Raw genomic sequence first — 22227 nt, forward strand, 5'->3', positions numbered from 1 at the left:
TGTCATAGGGGTGAGAGGGAAGTGTAAAGGACATCGACGAGGCAGCTCTTGGATTTACAACAACCAATTGGAGCTGATGAAACACCATAAAAGGCTAAATTTCAGTCAATTAATAACCTTGGTAGCATAGTAGGATACTTTTACTCTAACTTGGGCAGCAGGACTGCACAGGGTGTGATAACGCTCATGCCAGGCTCCTGTAATGTAATATAATACAGAGAAGTAAAACAGGTCACAGCTCAATGAGTGCAAGTGAGCTCCTTCAGCTCTCAGCCTGTTTAAAATGTCTACTGATAATATCTCCCTCCTTGCTGGCCCGGTTTCTGTCCCTTTTAAACAGCCTTCTTACCTCAAAAAGACAATGAAAGGAAAGACTAGAAGCAACTGGAGTAATGACCGATGCTGGTGGTTACCCCCCGATTTCTTTATATTGATTACATCACAAGGAACTTGTGCGAGGTTGTTGGGGCCATCTGATAGGCGGTTGCCCCCATCAACATGTAATCTTGGAGAATGCACCTTGGAGAAACAGACCATTGAAAAAAAACTGACCCCTGAAAAATTTAGGCAGGTCTCCTCCATAAAAAGTAGCTATTAGGAATTCATTGATTAGCATTACATTTCAGTCTAAAAATAATTTAACAGAAAGGGTTAATTGATGATCAAAATAATCTATACAGGATGGGGTAATGGATGTTCCCCAAACATAAAGCCATTCGCACAATTACGTGTTCAACCAGCCATAAGCCTCAGCCTTGTAACATTTGGCGATGCAAAACAAACACTAAATCAAAAATAAAAACTGACCATTAATTCTTGATGTGCCTGTGAGTCATTGGCTCAATTGTAAAAAAAAAACAGGTTTGCGGCCAAACTGTCGTTTCTTATCCACAATGAATGTATACTATCATGTATGTAGCGGTCAGAGCAGCAGAATTAAATTCAGGACGAGTCATCAGGCAATGTGAAAGGGCTGGTACATAATGGGGTTATCCCAATGCAGTAATGTGTGTGTGGGTGGGGAGGGGCAAGAGACCAGCCATTGCCCTAGAGGTCCATAACAGTCTCCAGCTGGACCCTCGCCACGTCAGCCATGACATCTCTCTGGCCCAGCAGCTGTACTTACTCTGCTATGTCCATATATCCACAGGAGGCTGCGGCATGGAGGGGGATCCAGCCCTCATTGTCAGGCTGGTTGATGGCAGCTCCATGTTCCACCAGGAACGTCACCATGTCCACGTTGTCATCTATGCATGCCTGAAGGAGGGCGGGAGAGAGAAATAGTAAGTACGTTAGAAAAGTCCAACATTTAACACAAATACTTCAGCGCGACGACCCCCGAAAGGAGAAAAATCACAAGCTTTCAGAGACATGCAGGTAGGCTTATGTTCGTGTGTGATAACTTCCTCGGAGTGTCAGGAACCAACTAGTAGCACCTGTGTGTGTACACCCGGTTGACCCCGCTGACAGGTAGTGGTGTCAGTAGGAGCTGGCTCACCTCCCGTTTTAAAAAGAGCAGCCTCGTTTCTCCAGAAAATTATTGGGGAATGTTGGCGGGGGGGTAACATGGCCAAAATGCCAGGACATAGCCAAGGTGTTTGGAATACCTCAGTGCGTACTATTGCTGTTGGAATGGGAGAAAGTGGGTGTTCTCTGACAGCTCATATGAAAGTTTGTTGAACTCCTCTTTTGGGCTGTCCCATTCATCGGCTGTACCTATGGATTTATGTGCCGCTCTAGACAGCATGACCGATACGTCACTCCAGTCAAATGTGGTTAGACAGAAAAGACCATTGAGTTACCCAAAACACACTCGCCATTATACCCTGGACTCCATAGTGTTTAGTCCCCAAGAATAGGCTAATCCGTTGCATTCTAGGAACAAGAAACCGGTAAGTCAGAAATTCAAAAGGAGCTTTCTTTTCCTTCAAATACACATGCCAGGACTTGAGCGAGGCAAAGAGCACAAACCTGAGAAGGGAAAACATTAGACCTAAGCAACGACACTACAAAATGGCTGTAAAGACTAATCTGCTAATTTTAGGTTGCATCCAAAGACAAACCATAACAGCACAATAAATGACATGTGGGAGTGAGCCAGCAACTGTGTGCATATACTAGCTGGGGCGTTCCCTGCCTAGAGGCAAAAGGGATGACAAGGGCCAACTATCTGTAGTAGAGAGACAGAGAGAAAGGAGAGAGAGCGCTGTAGGGAGTTCAGACTGTGTTCAGAGGAATAGGGGCTACTGGGCTAGCTCCAGAGCAACCTCAGTGACGACCTAGGGGTTAAAATGTCACTCGCTTCAAAGCCAGCCAGATAACAAGGCGACTGTCAAAGAAACAAAGCCAGGCTGGGCAAAACATTGTACACAGAAATGACAGGATTAAAACTGGACTAAATTAGTTAAACAACCTTTCACTTCTGATGGCAACAGTTTCAGATCTCAGTAAGTGGATATCACCCGAAAGGCCACCCAGCTCTCATTTCGACTGAATGAGTACTACTGCTAAACGTTACTCTGGGATCCCTTTTCGGACCCAGGACTTGGAGTTGAAATCCCTGCTTTGCATTCCATAACCTTGATCCCTTGATAACTTTCCGACCTTGAAGCTATCCCCTTCCTAAAAGCTGCCTGTAATGTTTCGCACTCTCTCCTCAGGATGCTATGACGGCAAAATCAGTGAGGGGAAGAAAATATATATTATATATTTTTTTTTTTTAAACACACCGGACTCACGTTTGCGTCACACAGCTATCTGGCTGGAATCCTTGTCCAAATTTGGTCGGTTTACAGTATTGTACATGGCCAGATGTGGAGAAGAGTCTGCGTGGGGGTGGTGTGTGTATTACTATCTTCATGGGTACCGGAAATCAAGTCTCCCTCATGGGGACATTTCCCACGTGTATGTAAGACGTGGCCGTAGGATAGAAGCTGTTCAGGCAGCTGCTTAGAAGAGTGTATCCAGGTGCGTTTCCACCTTTCACTTACTGGCTGGCTGGGCTCGTCTGACTTCGCTGCAGGGCAGACAGAGACAGACGGCGCGCCACTGAGCGCAATCCACGCAGCTGCTCACAACCACACTCTGGCTGAGTGACAAGATGACGTTATGTCCGTCTGTCAAGAGTTCAGTCACCCCTCTGTCAAATTCCCTTAGAATCACACACATTGTAGTCATTCTTGATAAGAGAGAGTGTCTGCTAAACGCTGAAACCAAAATAATGTAGCTAAATGTAGATGGTATACAAACAGCTAGACCGGTGTTCTGCACCGTCTGAAAACTCATACCTGCAGGTGACTGATCGGCATTTAAGGTAGTAACGATTTTGGTCAGTTGATTTGTGTACAAGTCTTCACCATTTCCCCCTCTGTCGTGTCTCTGACTGCTCCCATACCCCTTAAGGAGAACTCACTGCCGGTTCCTGCTGCTCCCCTACAGAAGGTCCAGCAATGTAATCCCTTAATGGCTGTAATTGTTTGTAGCCGACAGGTGCCAGAGTTACTGCCAACATCGCAGGAATGAGTAGCATGGCAGCCAGGGGCACAGGGGGACAGCACCAGGGGGACAGCACCAGGGGGACAGCACCAGGGGACAGCACCAGGACCAGGGGGACAGCACACAACAGCACCAGGGGGACAGCAAGACCAGGGGCACAGGACCAGGGGCACAGGACCAGGGGCACAGGACCAGGGGGACAGGACCAGGGGGACAGGACCAGGGGGACAGGACCAGGGGGACAGGACCAGGGGGACAGGACCAGGGGGACAGGACCAGGGGGACAGGACCAGGGGGACAGGACGAAGGGGACATATTGCAGGCTTAAATGTGCCTCTCCCTCTGAAAACAGCCTGTTTATCCATTAAAATGGTTCAACCATGGAGAATAGTAAAGTAGTTGTCATCTCATGACGTCCAGCACTGGGTCAGGTAATGATGCACTTTCTGCATTACTGAACAACTAGCAAGTGATCGTGGCGGTTTATGTTTAAATAAGTAAATCAAGATGTAATCCTTACCAGTTGCAATATTTTTTGCATTTCTATAAGATACACAGCTCTAGCCTTCTTATGAATCTCTACATTTGAATAAAAAGTTAAAGGCAGCTACTGGAATAGTTTATAATAGTGGATCAACTCTCACCAGGTCTGCTTGTGATTAGAGAAACTCTGTGGGAATTTACCTCAGTGCAGGCTAGTTAAACCTAAATCTCAGTGCTGCTAAGTGACAGAACACTTAGTGTTTAAAGTTCCCGCCAGTGAAAATAAGATGCTAATACTACAACACTGGGCTGTTGTAACCGATGCTCTTTTCAAACACTGAAAAGTACTCCTAAATCAAACCTGCGCATGTTTATTGGGTGTGTGTGCGCGTGTACATGCAATTACCCATTCCCTTCAGTGGAGCATCAGCCGGCATGTGCCAGGAAGTGACTGTGGCTATGAGTGCACACTTCACAAAAGAGCACAGAGGGTGGGAGGTAGAGTCTGTCTCCTGTAGTCTGAGAGCAGAGCCTAAGCGGTGAAACCTGACCCATAGAAAACACTGGGTTCACACTGCAAACCAATGTTAGCACAGCCAAATGCCTCCACATCATGGTCCTGCTAGCTAGCCGTCCCATGTGCTGACAGCAGGAAATCAAATCAGCCGGCATCTGTCTTAGCCTTGTCAATCGTGGTTTAAATGGAGAAGAGTTGGAAGTGAAGAGGGAATCAACAGGTAGAATGTGTAAGATACACATGGCAGAATCAACCTCGTCTGCTGGAAGAGACTCTTGGAAGTAGCCTCCATGCTGACTGTGTTCACAAGCTCAGGCTACAATGAGCGACTGGCCCCCAGTAGTAGACTTTCTCCAACCGCAAGGCAATGAAGCAGTGCCCTTTGCGCCTCACACATTCTCTTCAATTTAGGGCACCCATATGGGGTTGATTACAGGGCACTATCTATAGATGAACTTAAATCAACCCACCACGAGCAGCAGGGATAAATATGGAAACATTATGAGCAGAAAGAATACAGTGTCCACATGCACCAAGCCTAATGCTAAAATAGAGGATTTCAAGGTCCCTGGCTAGCGGGCGGAGACGGGCAAAGCCGTTCTCAGAGAACAACAAGAAAATGCACCAATGACGTCCTCCCCGCCCCAATAGAGCCTGGGCCATTGCCATAGCAACCAAGCCCAAAAGAGGACGAGAGTTCAGTCTTGTCGGGCATTTGTAAGAAACATAAATAAAGAGAGAAAATAGTTAATTTAAAGCACACTGGGGTTGCTCAGAGAGCCCCCAAGGCAGCGCACGGAGCAGACCTCGCAAGTACAAGATCAAAAGCTAATCTTGAGAACAGGGGGAGAGAAGGGTTCCTTCTCTTTTTGGACGTTCCAAGTTCAGTCACCCCCACCGCTGTTCTCATGACTGGTTATGGTCAAAGGACAGACAACACCATTCTCTGTTGCTTAGACCTCTCAGCAAGGTACCAGTGCTCACCTCCAGAAACGCAGAGTATATTAATGGACAGGTTGAAAGCATAGGTCACCATTAACCATAATAGGTTAGCTTAAATGGATACAACAAATAGAATGGTGACAGCCTACATTAAGAGAACGCAAACTTCAGGGTGGCTATCCTTGTAGCCATTTCTGTGGAAGAACCCACAAAACCACACTCCCCCTCAAAAAAATACAACTTCTTGCTAATGGCGCGTGTTATCCATATAGCCAGACGTTGCATTAGTCAGAAGACTTTGCTGTATGACCACAATCCATTTTAGATACACTTTTACAGTCAAGTCAAAAGGGAACATCAAAGACTTCCACCCGATTCAAATGTGAATAGCCATTATGCGTCAACCAAGGGTATTTACCCAAAAAGATCATGCATGTACACAAAGTATCAAAGCCCGTGTATACAGGTTCTCCAATCTATTATACAATGGAGTCACACAATATAAAAACCTGTCATACAACATAATGAACCTGTGACAGATTCCAAACCCCATCTCCCACCCATAGTACAGTTCAGAAAAAGGACAGAGGGCTTTTTCCATACTTTAAAAGGCCCTGTACTTCCTACTGATACAGTTGGGGGTCATTGTGCAGAGCGCTCCATGCTAACTTTAGCAGCACTCCACATCAAGGAGAAGACACTTGAGGACCCCTCCCCCTCATTTCCTCTGGCAGGGCCCTCCGATGGGCAACTAAAAGAAATGGCCTACTCCAAACCTAGTCTGGAACAAGAAATCCACACAACCAGTAGGTCTAGACTACATTAAAATAAATTAAATGTTAAAGCAATGAGTCAGATGCAACAGATCTGAACGTTTAGATTCAAAATGTTGATTAACTTATTTCTTTACATTATAGGCGCAGCAATGTACACAATTCAATAGGCTGTGCGAATGTTCATTCCATATTGCAATTAGTTGGAAAACACTTGTCAAAAGGGCACTGCACATACGGGCGGATTCATGTGACAGATGAAAGTATCCGTTAGATTTAGAAAAGAGGAGATCTAATAGGTTACTTTGAAGCAAGTTGCCTCATATGTATTAAAACATTCAGTTTTAAAACAATTTACTATGGGTTTTCATAATGCATATGGCCAGCAGCTCACTGCAAAGTGGTGTGACGTTCTGATGAAGCGTTCAAAAGAACTGGGAAATTTGAAATCTGACTTCAGTGCATTCAAGACAACGGGGGGTCTAAATTTGAACGGATATCCAACTCGGAAACTCCGGCCTCTTTCTAGCACTCAGACTTTCCCACCTGAAGATGATGGAAATACCAGTCTAAAAGGGATTAGTTCGCAGTGGGACTCTACTTCGCACAGACAATTGGCCGGCAAAATTGTATTTAACGTCGGCTTTCAGTTATTTAAAAAGAAATAATAATAATAATTATACAAATAATTTTAACAAATTTGGACAATGGCCGGCTATTCCCAGCTAACGGAAACCCTGGTCTCAAACCCACCAAGCAGACGGGCCTCCAGCAGGTCATTCCAGCTGCTAGTAGCCATGGCTAGGACCCTGGGTAATTCCCAACAACGTGACTTGTACCAGTGTGGCTCAGTTGGTAGAGCATTGCACTTGCAACGCTGGTGTTGTGAGTTCACCAGCACAAAAATGTATGCACTCACTTTAAGTCACTATGGACAAGAGCATCTGCTAAATGACTAAAGCAAATGTAACATTACCAGGATCATATCTGGGCCCTAGCTGTAGGTTATATAGTGGGCTCCTGATCAGAAAACATCCAGGGCCCTTGGTAATAGTGTTCAAATATGGCACAGCCAGTGCTGGTTTTAGAAACTTTTGTTTTAGCACAGGAACCAGCTCAGAACAGATGACAATCATAAACAAAAACACTGTGTGCCATGAGTGGAGAACAGTGTGGTCACTGAGCAGCTGTTTAAACCCATTATGACTGAGCGAGGCCTGAGTCACTCTCCAGTGGGATCAAAGCACCAGCACAGCCACCAAGTACTTGGAGCTCTTTGAAAACATGAATTCATCAAATCTAAATGACAGCATTATTGGTCACAATATCAACACCATAAAAAAAGTATTACGGTTGTATTTTTTCTGTAACAACTATCACCATTCTATTATTTTGTCAACCATCTGCTCATGTGTTTCAGATAAGCATCACTGGCCTTTAGAGAAAACAAAACTGGTAATCGAGAGCCGAGAGAGAGGAACATTTGAGTAGCTGTCAGAAAAAGCAAAACATCCATGGGCCTGGCTTTAAAATATCACATGTACAACCCAAATATGCCTGCTGGCTTTTTGAGTCAGCAAATTAAAGGATTAACAGGAGATAGGGCATCCACAGTGGAGCTCGTTTTCTTTCTGGAAAATACCAATTTATTCCCTTATAAAGCAATAGTATGGAGACAAAGGTTCTCCTGGAGACCAACACGGGCCCCTTTCCGCAGCCACCTAGCATAGCTGCAGCCAAGCCACAGTCTAGCATAGCAGTGGAGAACTTCCCAGATAAGTAATACTCCGGGCTTCAAGGAGTGACGCTCTGGCCACACCTACTGGGCTATGTCACCGGCTCAGAGGCACGCAGCCACTTCCACAAAAGGAATTTCTTCTTACCGCCTGTGTGTGTGTGTGTAAATGAAAAAGAGGGCGCAAGTGAGCGAATGTGAGGGGTTTAAAAGCACAAAGCTACTGCAGAGGCCAGGGGAAGGGTTGGGGGGGGGGAAGCGCTGCGGGGCAGCCAGCTGGGTTCCGCCACGAGATGAGCCCTGTTGGGAGCAGTAACCTGGCTACACAGAACTCTGCCTCCACTGCTGCTGAGACCGACCATATATGGCTCTGGGATTCCCATGGAAAAAGGCCAGGATTGAAGCAGAGGGGGAAAAAGTCCAGGGAGATTGTAACTATACATTTCAGCTTAAGCTAGGCAGCCAAAACAATAGCCCTGCTTGACAGCCAAGTTTGTTTCCATGAGCTGTTGCTGTCAGTGGTCCAAGGAGAGAGGGGGCATGAGGGGACAACGAGGTCAGACGGCCACAGTAACACGAGTGTGTGTGTAGCACAATCTCCCTTAATACCGTGCATTATGTGGGTTAACCTACAGCCATGAGCAGAAAATGCTGATGAGGCCTGTTGCTCATGTCATTCTCCAGGCAAGCACTGCCTGAACTCCAGAGGTTAAAGGGACAGTGTGTATGCTTGTCTGCCCGCCAGGCATTCAAACAATCCATAGCCATTACGGTTGAAAAATATGGATTACCTCCATAGCCTTTGGAGTAAAGGCTCCAGCCGTTGTCCCCTGCACAGTGCACCGTCAACACCGCCACACATGATCTGAACTCAATGTCTCACATAGGACCGTGCACATTATATTGTCTTTCTTAGGCCTAGCTCACACATTATCTCTTTCGTTCCTGACATTACCAAAAGGCTACTCTTGGGAAGAAACAAGTCAAGACACAAATAAGCATCAAGAGTGTGATTTCCTTAAAGAGCTAAGCCACACAGTACTCGATGAGGAAACAGTTTACACAATTAGGAGAGTTGTCTTGGCTCGCCAATGTAAGAGGGGCATATAGTGCGGACTGGGCTTTCAAGTAGGAGAGGAGCTGGGTGTGTTCTGTGATGGTGGGGCGAATGCTGGGAAATGGGGGGGGGGATAGTAGATGAAGTAGGAGTTAGTAGATGAAGCCGTGCTCACTTGTGGAGCCTCGGCGAGGAAATGAGAAAAATAAACAAATACTTCCTGTTCCTCTGCCTGAAAAGTCTCTCCAACACCCCCATCCCCCACTACATCCTATTCCCCTCATTTAGGAAGAGGATAAACATTCCTGTCAGTCCTCCTGCCCTCTCAAAACAGACAACGACAGCAGGGCACACCTTTAATTAGCCAATGAAAATGAGGAGTCCTGAGCAGAGACAAAAGCTCTGGTGGAGACTAGGGCGTTGGGATTTCCGAAGGCACACCTAATCTCCCTGAGCCTCAGAAAATGTCAACTACATTGGAAGGCTCACATGAATCTCAAGTGTGGTCTGAGGACACTAAATTGAACCAAAATTACTGGTACACCAAGAGTTATACTTATTTTGTAAATGTATGCTCAACGGCTCATTGCTCATGAAAGAAAGAGTTCACTTATTTGGGTTGAAAAGGTTATACTTCTTGATTGACGTTGCTGTGCTTCCGACTGTAGCCTCCTTTCTCCAGACAGGCACATATGTACAGTAGGGCAGTGTGCTTAATTCTGGCTCATGTAATTATTCATTTGGAAGGCTGACATCTGGAATAGGAGCTCAATTAGACTTAACGACCAGACAATATTCGCAATCTACAAAATGTCAAGTCTACAATTTTAGGAAATGAACAGTGAAAAATATGCAAATGGTGAAATTGACACAAAATGTCCAGATTTTTTTTTTAAAGGCACAAGGGTGAAAATAAAAGTACATTTACCTTCTAGTATATTCCTGCTCTGAATATTTTCCTACTCTGGTCTGTTCAGCTGTGTTAATGGCACCACTAAATTACTGTACCTGGAGATACTAAATAAATCAGTGGTTTTGAATGATGTCCAATGCCTGCAGCCATCAAAACTCACAAGCCAAACACAGACACCCAGCTCGATTAACTGACACTGCTTCTACTCTGCAGTCAAATACACATGCACAACACACACACCAGACTATAATTAAAAGGCCCCTGTCTGCACAACAGCACGCAGCAGTTTCACTGGCAAAGTCACAAGGCTGGTGGTGGCTCAGTACAAAACTAGATCCCTCACAGGCTGAGGGGAAGAGGCAGACTGGTTAGCCTGTACAAAGGTTGCTAAAGACTTGTGTACTGACTGTTGTGTACTGGGTTGACTATAAGAAAGGCAAGTAGCAAGCACATAGGGGTGTGATGCCCATCATGTCTAGTAGGTTGTTGGTCCTTCACTCATACTCTAGGCCTACATCTTATGATCCTTCACCTAGGCCTACATCTGATGGTCCTTCACCTAGGCCTACATCTGATGGTCCTTCACCTAGGCTGAAATTGGGGCTTTACCTCAGGGATCGCGTTCGAGCTCAGATGTCAGCATTTTCCAAATACAGACCAACCCGATTTTAAACAATTTCACTTGCGTTTTATGTTGCTTACAACAAATTTTAAAAAACAACCATCATATTTCTAATGTTTATCATAGAAAGAACGTAGCCAGTTACAATTCCTAACGATTATCTTGAAGTTAATCTTGCAGTTAATCTTGCATTTTTCCAGAGAAAGTATCTACACAGAGTGCTGTCTGCTGAGAATTCATAAACAGGCATTTGAGTGGAGAAGTGCAACTGAAGCACTAAATTAGTCTGATGCCAAGCTGAAATTACAATAATAAGCATTTTAGATCTGCGTTTACAAAATGCAACAATGCATTTCATATACGTTCTTTTTTGCATGAAAACACAGAATTCTGTTTTAAATGTGACACCTGTACCTGTCAGTAGTTTCTGGTGCACCAATTTCACTGGCTGGAAAGATGAGGCCATTGAAAGATTAATTGAAAGAATGTAACTTCTCCCACCCAAGACAACAACAAAACAGACTGGGCTTAATTGTCCTCCTTGCTGCATAAGACAGGGGAACTCAGTCCTCAGCTTCCAGGTGTTTTCAGGTTCAAAAATCACCTTATAATCCCACACTCAGTGAGGCATATGACTGCTGGAATGCAAAGAACCCTGGGATGGTTTGAAGACCAAACTAGAGCAGAAGAGACTATCACAGGGTGAATAAAAACAGACAAGCTGCTGAAGTCATCCCACTAAAATTTTGCAGCAGCTCAAGACTATGCTAAAGCCCAAGTGTGACCGGAGATGTGGGGCAGCGGGGGAGGAGAGAAAGAGAGCTCTTGCCAGCTTCTCATCCCAGTTTACCTTACACGGATGTTGTCAACGGGTCTATGTGCCGGGACTATTTCTCAGAGACCCGAGGAGCCCTGACGACATAGTGAGAGATCTATAGCTTCTCACTCGCGTGAGAAATAGTTTGCATGTACAGGAATGCACAGTGACATCAAATGTACTTGAGGGAGAGTGTAGTACACAGGTGTGGATGAATGGCAGCCTGTAGTTTCAAAAATGAAATTGATAGCAGAGTCAGTTTTATAGTCTCGTTTTGATCATGGCCGATATCCGCGGAGCACCTAGCCTATCGGTTGCTAGTGTGGGACAGGTCAAGTCCATCTCCACGGGCTTCTTGGCTGTCATGTCTGTCTGAGCACATACGTGGAAAAAGAAGGTTGAGTTTACACCGCTGCTGAGGAATTCTATCTACAACCCCAGGTGAACCAGTTTCAACCTGCGGTGACGCTCGTCTTAAATACTTCAGACAGTTCCTACCACTAGAGCACTTTCATAATTAAAGCATCAAGAAATTGGGTATCAATACATCTCAAGAAAATGTGAGTGTTCATGCATTTCTTTTTTCCATGTTTTATTTGAGGTAACATTGGAAAAACTACCCACGAAAATCTGGAGTTGAACAGGCATGGAAGTTGTCTGCTTTCTAATGTAAGGAAGCCATGCCGACGTGTCATGATCAGAAGACTACCTGACGTGTTGTGAAGCAGTCAAGAGCAACGACACAAGGACTTCCTGCACTTGATTATAGGTTGCGAAAACACTTCAATGAAAACTTAAGACGGAGTCAGCCTGACAGAGCAAGACCTACCAATTATAAACAGGTAGAATGTACAAGTTCTGTGAGCTTTTCTAATATTACAGTTGTTACAGGCTAGAGGCCCGTGACGGTTATGATGATGATTCAGAGGCAACGTTGAATCAACGTTGGGTGACCCGCAACGCTTGAATTATAATATTTTATTAACGCACTTGTGTCCATAAACTGACAAGCAATCGACTGCTACGTTACGAATACATCCAATCGTATTAGCCAATAACCTTTCTACAAGACAGACTGAACGCATAGACAAAGAGTAACACAAGTCAGATTGCCTTAATTCCATACTATAAATAGCTGAGGAACATTCTCATGGTGCCATGTGCATTATTAAAACGCATGAATCTCTGCCTTTGGGCAGGTAAATTAGAAAGACAAAATTGAAGATACAAAAGGGGGTGGTTGAAATATTTTTCTTATAGATATAATGCCTTTCTACCAGAGGTACTTCAAGAGCTTTACATAGTAAAGGCTAAACTCCCCTCAACCACCAATGAAATGTGAATCTTAAAAAGCCCTCCAAAAACGACCAAATATTTCATGTCTGTTGACAGGGCCCAACACCAGAGGCAGCCGTTTCAGACCATTCCGCAGAATGGTTTCAAAGGAAGTGGGGCATTTCACTTTAAGAGTCCCCACCTCCACAAACCAAACAGTGCCATGTTCACGCTGCCCCTCCATACCCAGTCCACTGCCAAACAGGCCCCCGTCCAACTTTGGTTAAGGGCTAGGAATAGACACCCTCGATGAGCAACCTGGCTCAGAGTGACATTGAGTGACATCTAGAGGAAAAAGTATCAAGTAGAGAATGATGTCTAAAAGAACAATGCAAATGCAGTTTCTTTATCTTCTGGGCCTTAGTATGAGGAAAAGAACTGACTGAAAGTATTCCGTCTTGTTTTGTGTTCCTTTGATTATCTTCCGAGGTGAGCAACGACAAATGTCCCTAGTAATGAGAGGAACATGGTGCTCTCGTCATCAAAAGTCACACAGCTCGTTTCAACCCAAATCAACTTAATCTAGCCCTAATAGGGCAGCGCTTTCAGGTCCTGACACACACCAACACTCACTAAGGATCAGGTGATCCGTGGTATCCCAAAACGCTCTCCGCTTCCCTCCAGGGTAAGTGAGTTTACAGCCTTAAGAATATATTATTATTTTTTAAAGACAGAGTGCCGCATGACTGGTGAAAGAAATGTTCCAGAACATAATATTTCAGCTATAGGATCTGGATGAAGACGACACTTTACAAGGCCAGACCTTCAGAATTTATCAGGTCAACAAGTACATTTTCCAAATTGAATCAAGAGATTGAATTCAAGCAACAACAAAAATCTCAACACCTCTGCCACAGCTGAGAATCTTGAAGGTTGGGGCTGGAACAATTATGTAATGTGTTAATGTAACTGGTGCTGCTTTGGATGGAACTGCAGTGAGGGCCCCATGCACTGCTGTCTGCATAGGTTCCATTTCAAGATTCATGCAGTCCATGTGATTCTAAACTGCTGCTGGCTACTCTGCTCAGTCAGTGCTTATGTAACTCTGTATGTACACAAATCGGCAGACAAGCCACTTGACATGAGACGTTGCCATGGTTACATTGTTAGAGTTCACACACTGATAGTGAGGGCGTGGAACTAAACTGTTGCTAAGGTTAAAAAAAAAGTTTAAAAAGCTAACAGTTTGCATTTTATCGAGCCTATCCCAATGATGTCGTAAAACCTTCACCACAACTTACAAAAAGCTACTTTGAGCCTGTAAAAATTTAATTTCTATACAATACCTGTACCAGCCAGACTATATATACTAAGTACATTACCAATGATAGACAATATGGATGACTCAAGAAAGGCCAGATATGGGTGAATACACCTGTTGTTTCACTGTGCAGGCCCTGCCTTGATTGGGCACAGTAGGTGGCAGTCAGCTGGGTCCTGGCATTGCCTGGGGAGAGGCTGGCAGGCCAGAAAGAGGGTAAGACTGTGTGTGTGTGTGTGTGTGTGAAGGGAGGGGAGGGGGGAAAGCTGAGGAATGCTTGCTCTGCTCTCCCTTTGCCATGGTTTCCACCGACTGTCATGTGAGGAATGCACGGGCCAGGAGGACAGGGACGGAATGCTACCTATCCAGCACATATCTACAAACATCTCTCTCCAGTCCTGCCCCCTCATTCACAACCCCCTGTACCTCTTCACCCCTCACCTCCGGGGAGCTGTGAACTGTGTGGAAAGCGTTACAATTCTGGTTTACAGTAGCACCATTATAAGTCTTTCCCTCCCACATTTACTCAGTGGTCCTAGAGGGCTGCAGGGTGTGCGGGCTTGTGCCCCAGGAGTAAAGATGTCAGCATGCTTCAGTTCGGCTGGTGCCTCGTCAAACTCCAGTAGCTGAACGAGTGTGCTTGCATACTACTCCCTTAAAGACCTTTGCTTGATTTATTTATTTATTTTTATTTATGCAATATTACCGTTTGTCCAGGAAGACACCATAGCCAAAGTCAGAATTAATCTAAGATAACTCAAGAAATCTGTCATAAAATTGCTGTTTTTGCCAATGTGATCTTAGTTGCTCAGTTTTACATCTAAGACGTTTGATTCAATATATCTCAAGGGGGAGAAAAAAAATGGGCATTAAAAAAAACAAGTCATCTCCCATTCAATGACAGACTTTATTGAAGAATCCCTACTGTTGACAGATCACCAATGAAGTGGTGTAGACTTCTGCTTCAACTTGCCTCCTCCAAGTGTGCCCAACCAGCCCAAACTGTTGGGATAATATATGCACAAACTCTTTCGAACTGGAAGCCTTAACACTCCCGATTCAGATTAACAACGAATTATATCAGTCAAATAGGCCTAGTCTTTTGTGAAAGGCTGGGACAAATGTCCTCCAGGTCCAGAGTTAAGAACAGTGGTGGTCAGTCACAAAAGGTGAACATCAGAGGCCATTGTTCAGTGACTCGTAGGTGATTTCTGTTTCACATAGACAAACCCTTTCAAGTCAGACGGTCCACATGAACTCCAATGCATGCCAAGCCTCCAGTACAAAGCTAAGCAGTCCAGTGTGGCAATGACTCACCCAAACTTAGAATAATCTCCTCAAACCAAGCTATACTGAGAAGAACTGGTGCAGGGGGTATTTATAACCTGGCACTCAGAAGTGGCAGGAGGGCAGTGCAGTCACTGCACCCAAAGAGGAGTGAGTGACCCTCCGTGTAAAATCAGAGCATCGTTACAACCAAAGCTAGAGGTCACTGCCTTGCCACCAGGAAGGGAATGGTTCAGGGCATGTCATCAGCACCCGACATCCCCCATAAACAATTGTTGCAGATAAAATAACAGATCTACAGCTGCAACTGAAAGGAGACTTGCCACTCTACCATGTCAATTAGCCTACACTGCCTGGCTGGTCAGTGGTCACTCAGGTACCTGCGTGGTAGCAGCATTAGAGTCATGTTAAAGCCACCGTAGTCTCACTACCACAAGCCAATTATTACAGTAGTGGTGAATCGTGGCACCATGTTTGACTCTATAAATAAAAAGGCTAGTCAAACCGCAGGCAGATGACTACTAATCCTTACTAGACTGTTTGGTTTAGTTCCATTCAAGACCAGGACTAGGGTGCATTACCACTACTGGCCTTCTGCTAATAGGAGGAGAGTCCATCCCACTTTGGGAGAGTCATTAACCATTCATTCTGACAACTTTGATTCTCTAAGCCAACTGGCCCTACTCCTTGAAGGCAGAGATTCCCAACATGGATAATGGTTAGCAAATCCATCAGGGACAATTAACGTGGCAACCCAGACTGAGCCACATTAGATGGGGGTTAGCAAAAAAGGTCACTATTCAAATAGTATCAAGATATGTTTAACAGCAAATATGTTTATACTTTTTTTTTTACTCTGCATTGTTGGGAAAGTTGTAGTCAGTGCATGTGTCCAATAAAATGTGATTTGTCAGATATACGGAAATCTGAAGGGCATGTCTTTTTTCCACGTTGATTGGGCAATGCTACCAGTGGTTTTTAATGGGGAGAACGTCGTAACTAAAATGAAAGGTTAGTTTTTATTAAATGTATAATTTGAAATGTCATGGTATATTCTTGCATGTAACATGGATATTTTAAATTTAGAAAATGCTTTCAGTGTTAAAATAGACCTATACATTTTTGGATGCTGAACGTCCGATACTAACGTCCATTCAGATATTCAAATAACCGTGCACATCCCTAAACAAAATCTGTTGGTTTGAGCAAACCAACATCAGCCAGACCTTCCTGAAGTCCTAGGATTAGCAAGCTAAACGCCAATCCCTATATCACCTTCAACTCTTTTCCAAGACCCTGAAGCCAGGGATCACATGCTGGAACACAAACAAAGCTGCTCCAAGTCTCTCCAGACATGGTTAGGTCTCAAGCACTGCGTCGCAAATGCTTTCCTCATCTCTGCTTGTCCCTGGAGTGGACTCCGGTCCCAAAAAAAGGCTATATTTTCACCCAGTGAGCCTGCGCTGGTTTGACTAATTCCAATTGAAAGGAAGACAAACTCAGTCACCCTAAAGAAAGGCTGATTAAGACAGTCTCCAACTAGTAGTGCATATCTTATGTCAGATAAAAATAACTAATTTGTGTGAATCCCCCCCCCCCCATTTTTTTTTAAATTTTTTAAATCAACTAGTGATACAGCAGCAACTATTCTAGAGACAAGGCACCACTTCTACACCCCTGAGATCGGCCTTCGGGGATATAGCCTTGCCCGGCAATAACAGTTTATAAAAGGTGCACACATCACACTACTTAAGAGAAAGGGCAGGTGATGCATCACTTAGCAAAACAGGACATCTGGGTGATGAGATTATTGTAGATGTAAGGTGCAAGGCAGTTTGAGCATGCAAGACTTCAATAAACAATGTTTCATTCCAGCATTACTAAAATGCATTTGGTGAGACAGGCAGGCATACGCCATCCCAATTTTGCATTTACACCTGTGAAAAACATTGATGAACAGTTAACATGTAATTCTCTGGCTACAATGACAAAACAATAGCATGACTTAAAATGTTTATGTGCAATATCCATTTGAAGAACAAAATAACTTAACTGAATTAGATGTTTTGGTTGAATGTTTTGGTTGTCAGTATTCAAGGTAACAGGCTGGTGCTCCACCTGCCATAACATAAGCTAAAGTGTTGACTAATAACATTAACAGCCCAAAAACCTAGGATTGGCTTCTTTCACACAGCTGAAAGCGACAGGTATTGACATGTAAACCTCACACCTCCCAGAGAGAATGTGTCAGCTGTTATCCGACTGCAGAACAGTCTACTGTGCAGCAAAACACGTCAGTAATGCAACATTGCAATCCGAACACATCGGCAAGATAGGCTCGCTAGTCAAATCCAAAGTGTAACAACCTTTATAAAAATTTGCATATGATTCTAATTCTGAGCATTTACTTAGTGTTATGCTAAGAATGTTAGTATACTTTTCAAATAGCCTAGCTATCATAACTACTTTGAAACACCACAAGTTTTGATGTTTGCCAATCCATGCAGATAGCTTAATACAATTGCAAATTGCAATTACAAGATGTGGGTATGAATTGTAACGTTATCTGCTACAATAGTATAATCGATTATAGGAGTGATGTTAGCTACAGAATGTCAAAAGACGTGGCTCCGGAGGCTAAGGTTTGCTAGTAACACGTTAGTTTATGATCTTTAGCAAGCCTAAGAGTTACATATGCTGTTAACCACAGATAATATTTCTTGAAAATATAAGTATCATGACTGTAGGCTAGTTACATTAGTCTTTCTGCCCTTCAGTCTAGAGACTGCGGCATAGCTACTGTAGCTAAACATATAGTGAAATATTGTTGCATGTTATAGCTTCGACGTGATCCAAGCTGACATCTGATTCCTTTAATTTGAATGGTGCTTTTACTGCCGACCGACTGCAGTCAAGCTTATGCTTGGTAACGAGCAGTGCCACTGGACAGCTAAACGTTCTTTCCACCATTTGCACTGGTTAGCTAACGTTAGCTAACCGACTTGTAGTAAGCTAGCTAGCCATCAGCTAACAAACAAGTACATTTTCTGTACTTCCTATTAACTTCAATATAAAGCACAATTAACAGCAGTTAACTTCGCCAACGACTGTAATAATTGAGTATTTGTTAAACAACAAACCAACAATATTGAGTTAAGCTCCATTTCATAGCTTACACAGGTTAGCCAGAGCAGGGCGACATATCAGTTCCAAGAATGGTTTGCCTAGCTAGCTACAGTGTAACTGGCTGACGTTAACTAGCTATGCTAACAGCACCACCCAAGTGGCTGGTTAGATGTTAGCAAGCCAGTCAACGGCATTCTTCCTGACTATTGGATGTTTGAATCAGTTGCTGATAAACAAAGACCAAATAGCTAACTATCCATATGTTCAACATTACCTAACCTACGAATACATTTAACATACCTAGCTAGCTCAAACGGGATAGCTACCAATCAGGTATTTTGAGTTTAACCACCCCTTCGCTTCTGATCCAATTCAATCAACAGCCCAACAAATGAAATGGCCCTGTCTCGTCTAAAAAAAGACGGGCGTGCTAGGTAAACAGACTGAACTACAGCAGGAATTACTCCATTCTCCATTACTGTGGCAGGAGGTAACGTTAGCTACGATCTTCGGCAAGACATATGGTTGTCGTGCTCTTGTATGGGAAGTATCTCGGCTTATAGCTGTAAAAGACAAACCTGGTGGAGGGCAGTCAGACCGTCTACATTGGCGTAGTTGATGTCAGCACCCCGGTCAATCATTCGGAGCACCTCCTCGGTATCGCCGCTTGAGCAGGCAGCCAAAAACACGGCGCCATCGTCGAACTTCACCTTCGTCTTCTTCTTTTTCAGAATAGGAGGCTCGATGTCTGTCTCCGACCCTAACCACCGTTTCAACTGTTCGTTCCTTTTTTGCTTGGCGTCCGCCATCTTCATCCCCTCCCGTCTCGGGCTTCTTATCTTTCTCCGAGAGAGGATATACTTTATAGTGCCACTATCCCACAGCGCACTGGGCGTGGGAAGGGGGGCCTGAGAGAGCGTCTGGATTGTTTTCCATAAGCTCGCGAGACAAAGCAACGTCACCTCAGGATCTGCAGTATAACGTCATCATCAGCAGATGAAAGGAAAAGGAGGTTTTACATTCCTTGACAGAGTTAGAGTGTTATCATTTATTATGATAAATAAGAACACTGAGACCAGCATAATGTCGATGTTATTAATTGTGAGTTCTATCAGGATTGCTTCCAGCTTTTTTTCAAGGGTTTTTATGATGACTGGTCAAACCAAGTCGAAACAGTTGAGAAAATATGTATTTTATTTCTTAGACCAGAGATAGGCAATTGATAAACAAAACTCTTTCATTCTTTTTTTCAACTGTTAATTAATAACATTCAAAGAACATCATCCCTGTCCATATGAAACTACCAGAGGAAGACAATAAAAATGAAAGGACATTGGCAATAGAAATAGCAAGGGGGTTTATGTTTTATCAACAGTGGTAAAAATGGTGTAAAAGGACACAATCCCCAAAAGCAGAACTTGAAATCGATGTTGCAGAGCCAATATCAGCGGACAGGCAGGCCACATACTGTACAACACAGGCCAGTTAAATGCATGTCTCATCGAAATTATTTTCGGAGCCTTTTATTCATCAAGGATGAGGTGCTGTTACATTGTTTTTATATTTAGAGTTATTCGTGAGGCCCGAAAAACTCAAAATCACATCACCAGTGATTAAAGTGCCAGATCAAATTACATCCCAAATCATTTTCAACTGGGCCTTTAAATGAAATGTGACCATGGTCACTTAATCAGACTTTCAATTTTCAAAAGCTTGTTTCAAAACTACCACTAGTTGAACAAATATGTCTCTATTTTCTACTTACATGTCACTGTAGTAGCAGGATATTAGTATGTTTACTCAGTTTGTGTCCATCTGTGTCAGCTGTGCCACTCCTTCAGAGGAGCCATTATGGAGAGAGAGAGACTATTGTCCATGAAACATTAGCTGGCCAGTCCATGGAGATAATTACATTAGATATGAGAGAGACAAGTATAATTATTTATCCATGAGTACTTTGAAGCACTTTTGGTCAATAGGAAAATGTTTAGTGACCAGTGTGCAACAACAACTTATCTAAAGGAAACTAATGACTTCCTCCTTGGCCTCAAATTGGATTGGAAACCCAAGGGTGTAAGCCATGGTATGGACTGCTTTGTCTCTCAGTAGTGTTTGTGTGTGTGTTTTGTCGGGGGGGAAATACCTATACAAGACAAATCCACTTCATTTTTTGTGTCGGATGGTTATATCAGGTATAAACCAGTGGAGGCTGCTGAGGGGTTAATGGAATGACATGTGATGTATTTAATACCATTCCACTGATTGCACTCTAGCCATTACCACGAGCATGTCCTCACCAATTAAGGTGTCATGAAACTCCTGTGGTATAAACAGATGGTGATTCTCACCATTGCCACAAAATTGCTGAAGCAAAGTATGTTTAGGGCCCTCGAAGCACCTTGCATAGCAAATGTGGCTCTGATAAGACAAACATAACTGTCTCAAGTGGCTGTGGATACGCTTTGTGGCAGGACTCAAACACAAATATTCAATCTGCATTTTTTTGCCCATTTTCTTGCCCCTCCAACATGTCATCTATCAGAACATGGGTGGCTAATTACTGTAGACATAACAGGAGGCTGTTGAAGGAGACAGCTCATAGTAATGGCTGGAATGGAGTGAATGGAATGGTATCAAACACATGGAAACCATGTGTGCAAACCATGTGTTTGATACCATTCCATGTATTCCTTTCCAGCCATTACTATGAGCCCATCCTCCCCATTTAAGATGCCACCAGACACCTGTGGTAGACATAGTCTGTGTATTTGTGTCCCATTTATGTTCCTTTTCATAACAGAGACACAATGCACACCAAAGAGCAATATAAAGCACCTTTACCACAAACCAGTACCTGCAATGATTTGATGGGAGCACTTGAAGTGAAAGGAATGTCTAGTGGACTCAGCCTCTGGGGTGGTCCAGACTTAGCCCTGACTGAAAGCAAGGTGGACCGGCGAAGAGTGGTTTTTATTTTGGCACCACCGAGCGTTATTATTGGCAGACGCCCATGTGTACGCCGCAGGGGTGTGGTTTTGCTTCCTTGTATGCTGGTTGTGGAGTTGTTTCTAGAGGCCAGTTCCTAGGCAGTCGTCATGGAGCATGCCACAACACTATTTAAATGGAAGTGCCGTTTACTGTCATGTTCATAATGATAGTGTTTATGGGTTTGAGTACAATAATTGTTGGCCTAATTGTCCTGCTAATTCTGGTGGGAACGGCTCCTGGATCTCAAAATAGTTTATTTCCTACATGAAATCTAGAACATCCCTGTGTATAAAACAAGTGGGGATAATAGTGATACAGATACATGTATCTGAAGTTAGTTCCCCATTATAAGCTGCTTTAGTCCATCTTCTGTAACGCTGCTTGACACGATGCTTCATTTGTGAATGGAACCCTCTAGTATCTGTCAGCAGTATCAGAAATGTTGTGTGCGATTAATCGCCTGACTTTGGACAATCTGAGAAAATCTGACAACCTGAGCCAAAAAGCCATCCAAGCAAAGAAACGATCCAAAACATTTACACAGCTCCACCCACATGAGTTAAACCTCAAGACAGACCGACCACTGTGAGGACAGAGGGGGTGACAAGAGAGAGAGAGATCTCCTCTGCAGATCCAATCGGCTGCCACTTCTTATCCCAACCCTGGTCCTTCCATCAGACCCAGTGGATGTCCAGCGAGGACCAGTGGTGGAAAAAGTACACAATTGTCATACCTGAGTAAAAGTATAGATACCTTAATAGAAAGTTACTCAAGTAAAAGTGAAAGTCACACAGTAAAATACTACTTGAGTAAAAGTATAAAAGTTTTTGGTTTTAAATATACTTAAGTATCAAAAATAAATGTAATTACTAAAAT

At 43.7% G+C, this 22227-nt stretch overlaps 1 protein-coding gene across 12 annotated transcripts in view; it reads right to left on the reverse strand.

Annotated features, from left to right (window-relative positions):
- The window catches only part of LOC124014555 (protein phosphatase 1 regulatory subunit 12A-like), a 62968-nt gene extending 43697 nt beyond the window's left edge, over positions 1-19271 (reverse strand). For all 12 annotated transcript variants that reach the window (XM_046329694.1, XM_046329702.1, XM_046329701.1 and 9 more), the window contains exons 1-2: positions 18942-19271; positions 1127-1257 (exon numbers count right to left, since the gene is read on the reverse strand). In XM_046329694.1, the coding sequence (XP_046185650.1) occupies positions 1127-1257; positions 18942-19178 (368 nt within the window). In that variant the 5' untranslated portion in view covers positions 19179-19271. The remainder of the gene's footprint in view (positions 1-1126; positions 1258-18941) is intronic.
- Positions 19272-22227: the final 2956 nt, after the last annotated feature.

The sequence above is a fragment of the Oncorhynchus gorbuscha genome, linkage group LG25 (genome assembly GCF_021184085.1).
Source record: "Oncorhynchus gorbuscha isolate QuinsamMale2020 ecotype Even-year linkage group LG25, OgorEven_v1.0, whole genome shotgun sequence".
Taxonomy (NCBI): domain Eukaryota; kingdom Metazoa; phylum Chordata; class Actinopteri; order Salmoniformes; family Salmonidae; genus Oncorhynchus; species Oncorhynchus gorbuscha.